General features: G+C 40.3%; 1 protein-coding gene across 1 annotated transcript in view; it reads right to left on the minus strand.

The window, feature by feature from the left end:
- LOC116306897 (uncharacterized) overlaps positions 1–15313 on the minus strand; it is a 57459-nt gene that overhangs the window by 16243 nt on the left and 25903 nt on the right. The window contains exons 9-27 of the mRNA XM_089040275.1: positions 14156–14494; positions 10473–10565; positions 9902–9976; positions 9193–9275; positions 8697–8862; positions 7904–8263; positions 7322–7468; positions 6668–6751; positions 5943–6040; positions 5548–5752; positions 5008–5037; positions 4331–4618; positions 3458–3588; positions 3153–3344; positions 1798–1887; positions 1468–1570; positions 1001–1138; positions 847–910; positions 406–517 (exon numbers count right to left, since the gene is read on the minus strand). Coding sequence (XP_088896401.1) covers positions 406–517; positions 847–910; positions 1001–1138; positions 1468–1570; positions 1798–1887; positions 3153–3344; positions 3458–3588; positions 4331–4618; positions 5008–5037; positions 5548–5752; positions 5943–6040; positions 6668–6751; positions 7322–7468; positions 7904–8263; positions 8697–8862; positions 9193–9275; positions 9902–9976; positions 10473–10565; positions 14156–14494 — 2798 coding nt within the window. The remainder of the gene's footprint in view (positions 1–405; positions 518–846; positions 911–1000; positions 1139–1467; positions 1571–1797; positions 1888–3152; positions 3345–3457; positions 3589–4330; positions 4619–5007; positions 5038–5547; positions 5753–5942; positions 6041–6667; positions 6752–7321; positions 7469–7903; positions 8264–8696; positions 8863–9192; positions 9276–9901; positions 9977–10472; positions 10566–14155; positions 14495–15313) is intronic.

Here is a 15313-nt window from a genome sequence, read left to right on the forward strand (position 1 = left end):
GGAAAACATTACTCCCAAGGGAAAAGGCCCTATTTTATGCTCGTTTCCAAAAACGCATTACCACAGGGTGACCAGTAGCTTAGCTCAGTGGGACAAACTTAGCGATTTCTTCAATAGTCCCTTTCACAGTTCCCTGCGCCCTCGTGAAAGGTATATAGCCGTGCTTTTGCATGAAAGCGAGAAGAATGGTGAGCTTGCAATGGTAAAGACCTTTTTAAACACCTTGGACAATTATTCACATGTCTCTATCATTACCAAGCTCACCGTTCGTCTCGCTTCGATGCAAAGGCACGGCTGCCTTTCAAGATGGCGCAGGGAACTGTGAAGGGGACTATTCCGTATTGTGACCGTTCCTTGCTCAAAATCTCTCGCAACGCATTAACTGGAAACTATGGTTATAATTACCTGATATTTAGTGAAGGAAATGACGACAGGTTTGGGTAACGGGTTTATCAGATCTCGATCAAACCCCACTGATAACACCCGGGAATTGATGACTGTTCCTTCCTTCAAATTGCTGCAAAAAATTAATTGATTTATGCGATCAGTATCAAAGTTACCGTTGCTATGTCCCACTAGCTCAATGAATAAACTAGAATATCTCAGAATTTAAAACTATGATCGCAGTAAAATGGTTAATTACTGTCTTGAGAAAATAAAATAAAATTGTCTCGTTATCCTTGTAGTACTCTTTACAACAGATACTGTGTAGTCGTTCGTGGAACAGGATTTCTATTCTACTGAGAAAACTGCTGCAAAGGTGATTGGTTCGCTATTGCTACGAGTCTGGACCATGGATTCGAGTAGGACTTAATGCAGCATAGATTGTGGTGATGTGGTTTTTACCTTTTGAGAGCGTTATTGATTCGATTATACAGCACGAAAAATACTGTAGTCTCGCTGCCCTCTGCTAAAAAGAGAAAAGAAAATTAACAAATTTAGGGAAAGAAATGGTTAAGAATTTCCCAACATCACTTCAACTAGTAGGATAGAAATATACCACGCGTCTTGAAGGCGTCGGCTGTTTCTGGGGGAATATACAGCCTGTCTCCTAACTGCCATTTCTCGCTGAGCTGGTCGTAATGTGGATAAGAATCACCGGTGAAGTTGGCCATATTTTTCTTGATTATTCCCATGGCTGAAAAAAAACGTTATTTTCTGTTATTCTATTGTTATCAAGCTTTTTGAACCTTTAACGTTCAATAATCCATCCATCCATCCATCCATCCATCCATCCATCCATCCATCCATCCATCCATCCATCCATCCATCCATCCACCTATCCATCCACCTATCCATCCATCCATCCATCCATCCATCCATCCATCCATCCATCCATCCATCCATCCACCTATCCATCCACCTATCCATCCATCCATCCATCCATCCATCCATCCACCCCCCCACCCATCCATCCATCCATCCATCCATCCCATTCCAATCATCTATCTTAACAACTGTACTTACCCACGTGATCGGTTTCTATGGTAACATTTTCATCCTTTTCGAGCCCAGACCCCAGATCAACGGCAATTTTTTCTATAGCCTCCAAAACATTGTGTGATGACGTCTACAAATAAATGACTCTTTTTAGTTACAACTACTTTGTAAACGAGACATATGTGGCACTCAATTGACCTCTCCTGAAATATTACCAGTGAAAAGAAAGTTTCAGGTCGAGGTTGAGGTTAAATGTCTGGGAGGCCAAGCCTCCACATGCATGGAGCTAAAGCACTTGATAATGGTTAAGGCGAGGAAGGTTATACATATGTTTACACAGTAAATGTTATCTCTCACCTTTTGGTTAGTAGTATTCTTCGTTTTAATGTATTTCCAACTTTCCTCGTTTTCACTGCCAAGAAGACGACTTGCAGTCTCAACAATAGCCTGAGAACAAGAATGTGTATTGACGAGTCAAAGAAATTGTACAGCCCTTATCAGCCTGTTTGTAGAGCCCTTATCAGCCTGTTTGTGACTTGATTAATCTGTCTGTACAGACCTGATTAACCTGTTTGTACAGACCTGATTAACCTGTTTGTACAGCCCTTATCAGCCTGTTTGTAGAGCCCTTATCAGCCTGTTTGTGACTTGATTAATCTGTCTGTACAGACCTGATCAACTTGTTTGTACAGACCTGATCAATCTGTTTGTACAGACCTGATGAACCTGTTTGCACAGACCTGATCAACCTGTTTGTACAGACCTGATCAACCTGTTTGTACAGACCGGATCAATCTGTTTGTACAGACCTGATCAACCTGTTTCTACAGACCTGATCAACCTGTTTGTACAGACCTGATCAATCTGTTTGTACAGACCTGATGAACCTGTTTTCACAGACCTGATGAACCTGTTTGCACAGACCTGATGATCTTGTTTGTACAGACCTGATCAACCTGTTTGACCAGACCTGATGAACCTGTTTGCACAGACCTGATCAACCTGTTTTAACCTGTTTGCACAGACCTGATCAACCTGTTTGTACAGACCTGATCAACCTGTTTGTACAGACCTGATCAACCTGTTTCTACAGACCTGATCAACCTGTTTGTACAGACCTGATCAATCTGTTTGTACAGACCTGATGAACCTGTTTTCACAGACCTGATGAACCTGTTTGCACAGACCTGATGATCTTGTTTGTACAGACCTGATCAACCTGTTTGACCAGACCTGATGAACCTGTTTGCACAGACCTGATCAACCTGTTTTAACCTGTTTGCACAGACCTGATCAACCTGTTTGTACAGACCTGATCAACCTGTTTGTACAGACCTGATCAATCCGTTTGTACAGACCTGATCAACCTGTTTGCACAGACCTGATGAACCTGTTTGCACAGACCTGATGATCCTGTTTGTACAGACCTGATCAACCTGTTTGTACAGACCTGATTAACCTGTTTGTACAGACCTGATCAACCTGTTTGCACAGACCTGATCAACCTGTTTGTACAGACCTGATCAACCTGTTTGTACAGACCTGATCAACCTGTTTGTACAGACCTGATCAACCTGTTTGTACAGACCTAATCAACCTGTTTGTACAGACCTGATCAACCTGCTTGTACAGACCTAATCAACCAGTTTGTACAGACCTGATCAACCTGTTTGTACATACCTGATTAACCTGTTTGTCGTGTTACAACTAACCTGTCCAGCCTGTTCAGTCTCATTTCTATTCTTAGGAGATAGTACGTTCCCTGTGGCAAGTTTATTGATAATGTCAACAGCAGCAAGTGTGTCCCCGCCATTCATTTCTGTTGTTTGCGTTAGATTCACGAGCTCCTGAACAACCTTCTGTGCATTATCTTTCGTTATATTGCGTTCGTTAAGCTCCGTAAACTGTTGAAGGGAAAAAAAATTCCAGAAAGACGAGTAAAAATAATGGAAGACGAAATACAATTAAACGAAGAAAGGGAAAGATATTTGAATGGGAATAAGATAACTCTACTAACCCCTGTGGACGCCTTGTCGAATGGTCGTGTTGTTGGCACGAACATGGTGGTTGGTATTGGTTCTGTCGTTGTTGTTGTTGCTGCTGTTGCTGTTGTTGTTGGTGGTGGTGTTGTTACTGGCAGTGCGAAACCTGAAAATTGAATAACAAGACATTTATCATCATTTATCTGAATTATAATCATAAACTGACCGAATGTTTGACTGACTGTCTAAATAACAGACTGACCGAATGTCTGACTGACTAAATGTCTGTCTATCTGTCTGACTGACTGACCGATCGACTGACTGACTGATTGACTGACTGATCGACTGACTGAATGACTGACTGATTGACTGACCTGACTGACTGATCGACTGACTGATTGACTGACTGACTGACTGACCGATCGAGCGGCTGACTGACTGACTGACCAACTGACTGACTGATTAACTGACCGACTGATCGACTGACTGACCAACTGACCGACTGATCGACTGACTGACTGACTGACTGATCGACTGACTGACTGACTGACTGACTGACCAACTGACTGACTGACTGACCAACTGACTGACTGACCAACTGACTGACTGACCAACTGACTGACTGACTGACTGACTGACCAACTGACCGACTGATCGACTGACTGACCAACTGACCGACTGATCGACTGACTGACTGACTGACTGACTGACTGACTGATCGACTGACTGACTGACAAAGAACATAAGAAAGCACAAAAAAGAAAAGTGCCAAAAAGTATAAACTTTCCCTATCTGTCCGTTCATAGTTACACACAACCAAATACACTACAATCCAATAATCTGTGCAAAGTTTTACATATATATGTTAAGTAATACTGTTGTTATTTTTATTGTTACACATGGTATACCTGTGGTATAAACACTGTAGATATTGTTTGCTTCTCCACCACACGAGTAACTGAAGGTGGCTGGGCAAGGCTGTTTACAAAGAGAAGTATTCCGGACCACAAACGATGCATTTTCGTTGAAACAGTAGCAAGACTCGTTGCGAATGACGGCAAACAAGGTATTGTTAGCTCTACATTCCAATAAGCAGGTTTTTGGTCTCGCTTCATGAGCCAGCATTTTTTTCTTTGGCAGCAAGTTGACGGCCTTGATGAGGTAACATCCGCTGAAGTTCGATGGAACTTCCACAACTAGTTGAAATAATTGAGTGAAGGATTTCAGTAAAGATATTGAAGAAAGTCAAACCTAAAGATGTAAAAATTATACCCGACCCAAAGGTTCACGTCAAACCTTTTGGACGCCATGCAAATGGAATTAAAATTTAGTAAATTTCTCGTGCGGTAGGAAGAAAACTGGAGAACCAGGGGTAAAACCCTCGAAGCACAGGGGAAAAACCCGCGAAGCACACGAGAGAACCAATAAGCAGCTCTACTCAATGCGACACTGAGCCGACCGGGAATCGAACTCGAGTCGCATTCCACTCGTGTTTCCCCCAGCATCATCTAATAAATTGTTTTGATAGCTGATTACCGTGGTTTAATTTGTAATTATTGCAAATATCTGAATACACATCACATACCTGGATTACGTGGTTCACGATATACCACGTCTGTTGAGAAGAGAAACGGGATTAACGATGAAGAATTGATAAGATGATGAAAACAAAGAAAAAAATGAAAGGGAAGGAAAAGAGTGAAATAAAGGGAAGGGAGGGGAAGGAAAGAAAATGGAAGACAAACTGAAAGAAGGAAAAGTAAAGTAAAAAGGAAGAGAAGGGAATAAATTCAAATCGGACAAAATAGGATGAAAAAATAAAGAAAAACATGTAAAAAAGCGAATGACTGTAGAGTGCATTAGTTTGCTATCCAACTCATTTCTAGACAATAGGGCTTTTTAAGTTGTGACGCACTTCCGGGTCCAATCACACACAAGATCGCTAAAATCTTGCCCCAACGTATTCCCAGGATTCATTCTTTACCTTCAACAATTAGATATATGAACAGAAAATCCTGCTATGAAGTAAAAGACACAGAAAAATGTCTGTGGAAGTAATTATTAAGTTAGACCCGGAAGTCGTTTTTCGTTCGAATTACGTCACACTTAACAGCTCTATACCAACCATTTATGATGACGACGCCAGATTCTCCAGGAACAAGTCCTTGTCCTCCTCGGGTACTTTCAGCAGGTACAGGTTTCTTTCCAATGAAAGGGTTAGTGCTGTTGATCACGATCACACCGCCTCCACCTCCCCCGGTAGACGAGTTCCCACGCCCAGCTACATCGCTGCCTTTGGCTTCTAACAAGGCACTGTCTCCAAGTATAACCTGCAAGCAGCGTTCAATTTTGATGATTTGTTAAATAACACGGATATTACGCGCCCTCTTATAACATTTACATTGTATCGAACCTTGAAACAACCCCTGGACTGAAATAAGTTAGGGCACGCCTAAATATCAGATCGAACCCTGAAACAACCTCTGATATAAGTTAATTTGAGCGATTAGCGTTACTCACCTGTTGTGCTCCTAAACAGATCGTTCCTCCGCTGCTTCCTCCATGGGGATGTGAATTAAATAAAGTAGCTGAGTATCCATTGGCTCGTATAGCGGCATCTACCAATCAAAAATCAGTAATGATAAAAGGGTCAATTTTACACCGTGAAAAGACGAAAAAACTTACTGACGTTTCGGATGCTAGTCATTCGTCGGAGTAAAAGAGACCACACTTTAAGTATAGGAAATCGCACGATCTCGAGTACAATTCGGAATTTATAGGTACTCGTGATGTTTTGAAAGTTTTCAAAATTGGACGAGCCTTTAGGCGAGTTCAATTTGAGAACTTTAAAAAAAAACATGAGTATCTATAAATTAAAAATTGTACGAAAAAATTGTGCGATTTTTTGTTTATAATACACTCAACAAAATTGAGCAACTTAATTGGGACTCTACAGAGTACAATTTGACATTTAATTGTACTCCTCTTGTCCAATTAGAATTGAGTAATTTTATTGAGTGTAAAGTAAATCATTAGCTGTTTAATAATCCACTTTTACCTTTAAATTTTACTGTTTGATACAAAAATACAGGAAATTGAAACTTGCTCTATTTCTAAAATTGTTACTAGATCGTCCAAAAATTCTTTAGTTGCACTGTTCATTTCTTGATACCCATCATTTTATTTCCCATTCATTCATTCATTCATTTCCCATTAAATTTGCTTTAACTGTCTTCGATACTTACTTATCGTAAGATTCCTCTTGGACGAAATTCTTATGGCGCCTCCACCGCACCCCTGAATTCCAGCACTACTCTTAGTCGAAGTTCCTTTTAAAAAAGAGAAAAAAAGTGAACTAGACCGACGTTTCGGACGTTAGTCTTTTGGCGCAAAAAAGGGTAAGTAGTGCACAGAACTTTTTCATACGGTGTGTCTAGTAACTGCTACTAGTCATTCTCAAAAATATAATTTATCAAGATGCAATGTACAGTTCTATACAGGGGGGCTTACCATTTCAACCAATCCATCCGGTTGGAAATTCGTTTCCTAGCGATAATGGTTAACCTTTTCTTCCAAGAAATGGTACACGCGTCTACCGGAAGAATCGTAAAGAGCGGAAAACGTAGATTGCGTCAATCGGAAGACCGAGTTTTCTGGATAAATGGTAAGCATCCCTGCTGTGTCAGGGCGTTGCAGGTACCCCAAAGTAAGGGATTGGGTGCATAAAAAAACAATCAGTCGGTTGGTTAGCACTATAGCAGGGCTGTAAAGATATGAGGAATCCCTGTTGTTACGTATTATGCGTAATTATTGTTCCTCGCGATCTGCATTAGTAATAAACGAGGTACTACTTCTAGCTCTGTCTCAGCGTAATTACAAAAAAAGGAAGATTGGGTTACCTGTGCTTCCCCCTGTTAATAAGAAAGGCTTGATTCCATAGGTGTAGCCGTATATCTTGCCGTTATTGTCTTCGAAGAACAGACCTCCTCTACCTCCGTGACCACCTCCAGCATTTGTGTTAGGTCGGCCTCGGCCAGGTCCTGTCCCTATGATAAGGGGAACAGAGAGTGAGACAGCATACAGACAAACAGACAGTCAATCAGTCAGACAGAATGACAAACGGGGAGTCAGGCATACAGACATTCAGACAGACAGACAAACAGGCAATCTACAGGCAGTCAGACAAACAGGCAATCTACAGGCAGTCAGACAAACAGGCAATCTACAGGCAGTCAGACAAACAGGCAGTCTACAGGCAGTCAGACAAACAGGCAGCCAGACAGACAAAGAAACAGTTAGACAAACGGGTAGTCAGTCAGACAGGCAGGCAGTCAGACAGACAGACAGACAGTCAGACAGACAGACAACAGGCAGTCAGACAGACAGACAGACAGACAAACAGGCAGTCACACGGTGGTATGGAAATAGTCTACTAGTGTCGATAGCCAGGTCAACAGTCATTTCTAATCATTGCTATGTACCTGTTGTTGCTAGTGACGGCTCCTTGACACAATAACCTCCCAGATATCGGCTCTTCCCTGCAACCATTCCGCTGTCAATCACAAGATCCACACCGATATAGATCCCCTGTTTACTGTTGATCGATAGGGCGTGGTCGCCGGTCAAGGTCACATTAGCTGAGCCGTTGAAGATGATTGGTGGTGTGAAATTGAATGAACAGGTGCTGATATCGTTGCTGGTGTCATTATAGATGGATCCAAACTGAGAGTAAGCCATGCTGTAGTTACTGACCGTACGATGTACCCAGATACACAGGGTCGTATTGATCAACAAGTTTCCTTCCTGGATGAACTGCACTTGGTAAGATTCCGAAGCTGAGACTGTCAACCATTCAAATAAGAACCAAAACTTCAATCACTACTCGTATACAACTGTTTACAGTGCCTCTAGAAACGTATAAGGGGGTTTAAACACGTGACACTATAACCAATCACCGCAATATTCAGATAAACAAATTTGTACTTTTCATATTTTCTACCCCCTCATGAGTATCTTTTGCTTCTCAATAGCAAGCTCAAAATCATACAATCTGTCGTCGCGACAATATAGGGTTTTGGTGGACGTAAGGCAGAATGTTTTTTTTTTACTTTGTCAAAAACACGTGTCTACACAATGGAATGTCATGGAAACGCCTTGATTATCGTCCACCAAAACCTACTTCGTCACGACGACGATTCGGTTCGTGGTATTGGGAAAGCCTTTAAAACTCTAAATTTGTAGGTTGTGGGGTAGAAGGTTAAAAGAGCTTCTTACCCATAACATTAACAAGTCCATTACGAACTCCAGTGACGTGAAACTTCGTCTCGCATAAACCCTCTATATCCATATCACTCTTGATCTGGACGATACCACCGCTGGCCAGGTTGCTGTCTTTTGGTGAGGATCTGGCTGAGAAGGACGCGGAGTCTTTCAGGTGCACCTAGATCAGGAAACAATAAGACATTACTAAAAAGCATCTCAGTCTGCATCTTAGTTTTTCTCCAGATTCTTCGGTTTTCCTCCGTCCACAAAATATCAACTTCTGAATGGAGGCTTTGCACCATCACGTAATGGCAGCCATAACAGGAGGCACAACAATAGAGTGTTTTCCCCTTAGAAACTGATTCTTTCTTTCTCATGTAAATCAGATTAAACCAGATTCAATTGTTCCTGCCTCTTGTCATGGCTGCCATCACTCTCCTTCTATAAACCATTCATTAATTTATAAATGATAGATATGCAAGAATATATTGGATGTTAAGCTTGTTACCTTCTTCCCTATCAATCGTATCAAGCCTCCTGTTGCTCCAGCTTCATTGTGATCAGAGTATCCATCCACTTTGATTCCACTTCCTGGATCAAAGACACGTTAGTATTAATGCGGAATTCCAGAACCAGCGAGGAATATATTTAATATAGGTAATTTAATATAAAGAAATCCTCCTGCATTTTCTTATTTGGTGATGGATCTAAAGTGATTGGATCCAGAAAAGGTATGGCCATTCACGGAGATTTTGGTCCTCGTTACCTCTATCTCTACAGTTTGCAGCAAATAATATTTACAGGTATGTTGGCACATGAGTAGTGTGTTCCATTTGAATACTGTGCGTGCAACCACATGAGTCAAAATCCTTTGAGATATTAATAACAATGAAACCATGTATATGTAAATAGGAGGAGGAAGAAAAAAAAAATGTATATATTTATAAAATATTAGAGATTTAACGCGCGCGCTGATTGGCTGGCTACCGTGTTTATATCAGAGGACAGAGACACGGTCGCGCAAAATCATTCGAAAGAATTTTACCACCGCCATGTTGATTGATCTAGCTATGGAAGTTAATGAGAAATGCTTTGTTATCGTCAACTAAAATAGCGGCTATGATGCAACATGCGCATGCTCTATACCGACATTTCAAAATTGAATTTTAAGATTTGGAATGCGATGTCTTCACAGTTGGGTACAAATCGATAATTACCAATTACAATGGTTCCTGCCTTGGCTACAAGTTCAATGGCGCCTCCTCCCTCAGCATTGACTTGAGTATTAGCAGCTGCAAATACATCAGTAGAAAACCAATGTTAATACACATTACTAGGATAGAGAATTTAAGAACCTTGTTAATGGCAAACGTGAAACATCAGTTGTCGAACAAAAAGATATTCAGAATTAATGAAAAAGAGAAATAAAAGAATACTAGTCTTTGGTGAACAAATTTGTAAAAGGAAATTTGAAACGCAAGTAAAGGATGGAAACATGATCGTGTCTGCCGTTTGTGGGAAGGAAAGACATGGTGCATGAATGCGATAGTCTTAAAACGTGAGTGAATGGACCAAATCCACTTGGGCGTAGTGTTTTGCCTATTTCAGACCACGTGTCACTCTCTTGAGAATAAGATACTTTGTTTGAGTTGTATCCATATTTATGCATCTTCTCATGTTTAACCATTGAACAAAAAAATGATACTCTAGGGTGGAGCAAGGGTTGTTGGGGCATGTTTGATACCAAAATGCCAAGAAATCATGAGAAATAATGTCATTTCTACTGACCTACGTTTCCAGTGCAAACGCTTCCACCGAGTAAAGTTTCGAAGTCATTCGCGAAGAGATTGATTGCGTTACATCTTGTCACGTTACCAGGACCTGCAGACAAGAACGTGACATAATGAATGTTAATGAAGTTCAACAGTTAGCCATTCGGAGGTTTAGTAAAAAAACTGGGTCGTGTTGGCACTGCAGAGTATTCTGGGGCTGTTTTCAAGATGGCGTCTACTCCGCACCCGAAAACAGTAAAAATCTCGTAAAGGCTAATAAAATCTCAAAATCATACTTAAAGGAAAATCATGAACTGGCTCTAAACACCAGGGCCCGGTTGTACGAAGGGTGGATAGCGCTATTCAAATCCAGTGGATAAGTCGATGCTGTTATCCAATAAATTTATCCACTGGATAAGATTTATCCGTCGGATAGCGCTATCCACCCTTCGTACAACTGGGCCCTGACGATATGAGATATTGCACTATTGAAATAAAGTGCTAACATTACACATGCTCAGTATATCTAGTTGAAGAAGCGTGTGAGGTCGGCAGATATCTATTTTCATTTGACTATTGCGGTTCTTTTAATGTGTGATATATTGAGCTATTATCCCCTGAGGGGCCACATCTGGTAACCTAGACATATGTCTCTCGGAAAATATGGTCAAGACGATTATTTTTACATTCAAATTTTTTTGTCACTCCTTTTTCGTGTTCTCGTAGGAAAATCATTGCTATCTTCTTTTTTTTATTTCCCATTCAGTATTATTTCCTTTTCAGTTATCAGGCTGAGTTAGCAGCGCAACAGAATGGTTTTGCGGTTTAAGTGCAGGAACAATGCAAGAATTTTTGCATTTACCAAACCATAAATTTCTATTGTTGTGCACAACGACATGGTGGCCGCGAAACCAATATAACGGTGTCAACCGACAAATACGCTCGCTACATCGCTTACAATCTATAAATTGAACGTCTCCTACATAGAATCCCGCAGACGAATAGAGTAAATTAGTACAGATTTCGGATTTTGTTATCCATGGAGTTCAAATAAAAGTTTTTTCATTAACGCCCTTTTCTATAAAAATTTCATATCGTCTATAAACCCAAACTCAATATTTTCAGTCTTGATTCTACAAGAAGTGAATAGTTGAGCGGTTAAACATTTTTGTTTGATTTGAGTGATGCACTTGAGAGATTCAAGGTTTATACTTCTAATATCGTAATGAGTAAGATGTCATAGGAGGTATTTGAGTTTATTTGTCATCATTCGTAAATTGAAACAATGATTACTATGAAAAAAATTGCAATAAACTTTCTATAAACCCTGAGTAAGACAATGTTGTTTTATACAGGATATTTTACTGCCCCAGAAAAATTTCGTAAATCACTCATTGCATATTGAATTATGACCCTTGATCTCCAAGATGCATCTCTCAAACCATATTTAAAATATTTTACCATTCAAATATTCACTTCATGTAGAATCAATGCTGAAAATATTGACTTAGGCGTCATAGGTGTATTTCAATAATGAATGTTTGCGGATCATCTTGAAAGGCCTGAAGGCAGTAAAAGACGCTAACTGGGCAAAGGTCTTTTGTAGCGTTCTGCTGTGAAGTCCATTTCTACCCATGACGCTTATTCAACTATGAATGACCTATAGCTTTTACTAAAATAAGAAAATGGGCCTCGGAGGGGAGCGGAGGAATTTGTAGAAACCCTTTCTGCAAGGGGATACCCGGGAGGGGGGAGGTGTACACCATCCCCCACCGGTGACACGTTTACCTTTAGTTTTTACCAGAAATAAGACTAAGGGGTAAGGGATACCCGGGAGGAGGTAGGGTGATAGTATTTACTAACAATGAATTGGTAAAAACGCAGGGGTTGTTTGGGGATGTGACTACCTCCTTGACCCCAAAACAGATGTTAACGATGAATTTATGTGTAATGATCTTCGAAGGAATAAAGGTGGAAATCTGCTCTTGACGAGTGCACAAGGTTGAAAACTCCTCCCTATCTCTCGCACTGAATTACTAACTCTGTCCTTGTGATTTCGATACACGGCAGTTAATGTTTCAGCAAATACCTGTCATTCACTCAATGTAAAGTGCCTTCGATTATATCCACATAGAAAGGGCGCTATACAAATCATACTAAATCATCATCATCAAATATTCACAGCTGGCATTCCAAAGCATTACAGCATTACAGCTGGCATTACATCGGTATTCCACTAGGGTAGAATTACTAACGATGTATTATGAAATTCCGTTAACCATTAAGATGTTTAACCTGTTGACCGAACACGAGTAGGAAAGAAACGCATGATGACGTCAAACGAGTTTAGGATAGCTACATTGAGATAGAGAAAGTCGAACATGTATACATGTACTTCATCATGATTAAACTCTGGTTTACTACTGATTTTATGCGCCTTCTATGTAGGCTATTCATTATAAGAATTTTGTTTACCCAATTATTTTCAAATTGGACAAGATTTCCGACAGATGACAGATAGCTATTTGACATTTTATCTTTATCGTTGGTGTTTGTGGATATTTTGGCAGAACTGAGGCAGGTTTTGTGTGAACGAGCCTGCAATCGATAATGCAGCGGTATTTCTATGAATTCGAGATTCTGCTCACATAGACAGACAGTTTCTGACTGTTGGGAAAACGTTCTCTCTGCTCATAGTTAATGCCCGGGAGTTAATGGAGCGCCATTAACTATGCTCTGCCGAGAATGAATGTGATAGGTGGACGTACGGTGACGTAATTTGTTATGGTCAATTGTTATTTCAATTGCCAACCAGAAATCTATTGGACAATCCCATAAAGCAAAGTAAAAAAACCTATTGTAAAAATGGTTGGTACATTAACATCACAATGACAATGTCTATAAACATTATGTTCGTTGTCCTTACAGTGCTTCTCAATAGACCTCTTCGGCTCTGACGTAATGTTTTCCCATTTCAGACCACGTCATTCCTTAGAGTATCATTTCTTTGTTGAAGGTTTGCGCTCGGTTGCACATGAGAAGACACATGAATATGGATACAGTTCAAACAAAGAATCTTATCCTCAAGGGAATGACACGTGGTCTGAAATGGGAAAACATTACCCCAAGCCGAAGAGGTCTATAGCATGCGCAGAATCGTACAATTTGTCACCACTACAAAGGTGGTTTCTATGGCCGTCAATCAAGGCGTTTCCACAACATTTCAAAGACACGTGCCCTGAAAAAATTTGACAATGTCATGCAAACACTTTGATTTACATCCACCAAAATCATTTTTGTCGCGTTGGAACATTGTACGATTCTGTGCACGCGTAGTGATCTTGAGAGGCACTGCAAAGTGATTATTACTAAGGTTTGAGGTTTCTACCGAAAAAGTTTCCTCGGGCATTAAATGAACTGTTGAATCAGACTTCCAGTTAACTCGTGACCGCATGATTAATGAGCTTGTCACGACGTTTAACTAGTAAATTAATTGGCATGTCAACGTCATTTTCAGGTTATGCTAAAGCTGAAAAAAGGTACTCAATACGTCATTGGAGATGGATAAGTTTCCTTAAGGCAGTCGATTTTTGGAAGAATGGGTAGATAGGTGGATGGATGGAGGAATGGATGGATACCACCCTCCCCTGCCAATCCTCCCATACCCAAGTCCCGTCGAATCCATCTACGGTTACTCACCAACATTCATTCCATTCAGACTCTTCATGACAAAGGCACCCAGCGATCTCGGTCCAGGCTTCCCAGTCCCACTCAAGTCAAACGTGGTCATAAGCTCAATGTTCCCTCTCTCGCTGGCAATCTTCAACGCGTTCGTTCCAAAGATTAAGACACGAGCTCCACTTCCAATGTGAAGGGATGATTTAAAGGTGAAGGAGCAGACGATATAGGTGACTTTCATCTGGTTGTTTGGTGTACGGTACGTGCGATGGTCGAGTACTCCCTGGTGGACGAGGATAGACAGCCATTTCATGCTGCAGTCTGAGGTGTTGATATTGAGTATACCGTCGTTGAAAAACACTGAAATAAAAACCAAACAGATAATAGATCATTTAACAGTTGAACCTGAGGTTGACATCTATGAAGCGGATTTTAGTCCATTCAACGAATCATTGAATGACTAGAAGCGATTGAGTGGAATAAAAACCAAACAGAAAATAGATCATTAAACAGTTGAACCTGAGGTTGACATCTATGAAGCGGATTTTAGTCCATCTGACCAATCATTGAATGACGAGAAGCGATCGAGTGGAGTAAAAGCGCGCCAACATATCTCTAATACACCGTTGTCATAACAATTAGTAGTTAATAGTTTGAGATGATATTTCATTATTCTAATGAATATTATGGCCAGCGATTGTAAAATTATTACAGCTAACTGACACGGACATTTGGCCGAAAAATTAGTACTTAACTGACGATTGGGTATACCCCAATTGTGCTGCGAAGACGTTTTGTTTATTGAATTGAATTTTGCAAACCAAATATTCTGTAACAGTACAAAAACATGGAGTACGAAAAGTGAAGTACAATATTGAAGAGTATAAATTGAAGTTATATAAATCATGTTAGTTTAGTTTAAAAACATTTTGGATGACATCAAAATTCTCTTAACGTTAACCGACTTCTCACAAGGAGTCGATTTGTAGTTTACCATTGCAGGGATCAACCTTTTTTCAAGTAGCAGTAATTAATATCTTACGTAATTCAAGAACATTTAAAAAAGGGTTGGCATTAAATAATTTAAAAACGTGTAAATTTATCAAATGTCTCAAGGACATAAAAATCTAGGAGTCTTCTCGCTTTCAATTCTATTATCAAACCAAGAAGAAAAGCCGG

The sequence above is a fragment of the Actinia tenebrosa genome, unplaced genomic scaffold (assembly GCF_029948245.1).
Source record: "Actinia tenebrosa isolate PJP-AT-01 unplaced genomic scaffold, QUT_ActTen_1.0 PGA_scaffold7__59_contigs__length_16204524, whole genome shotgun sequence".
In the NCBI taxonomy this organism is placed as follows: domain Eukaryota; kingdom Metazoa; phylum Cnidaria; class Anthozoa; order Actiniaria; family Actiniidae; genus Actinia; species Actinia tenebrosa.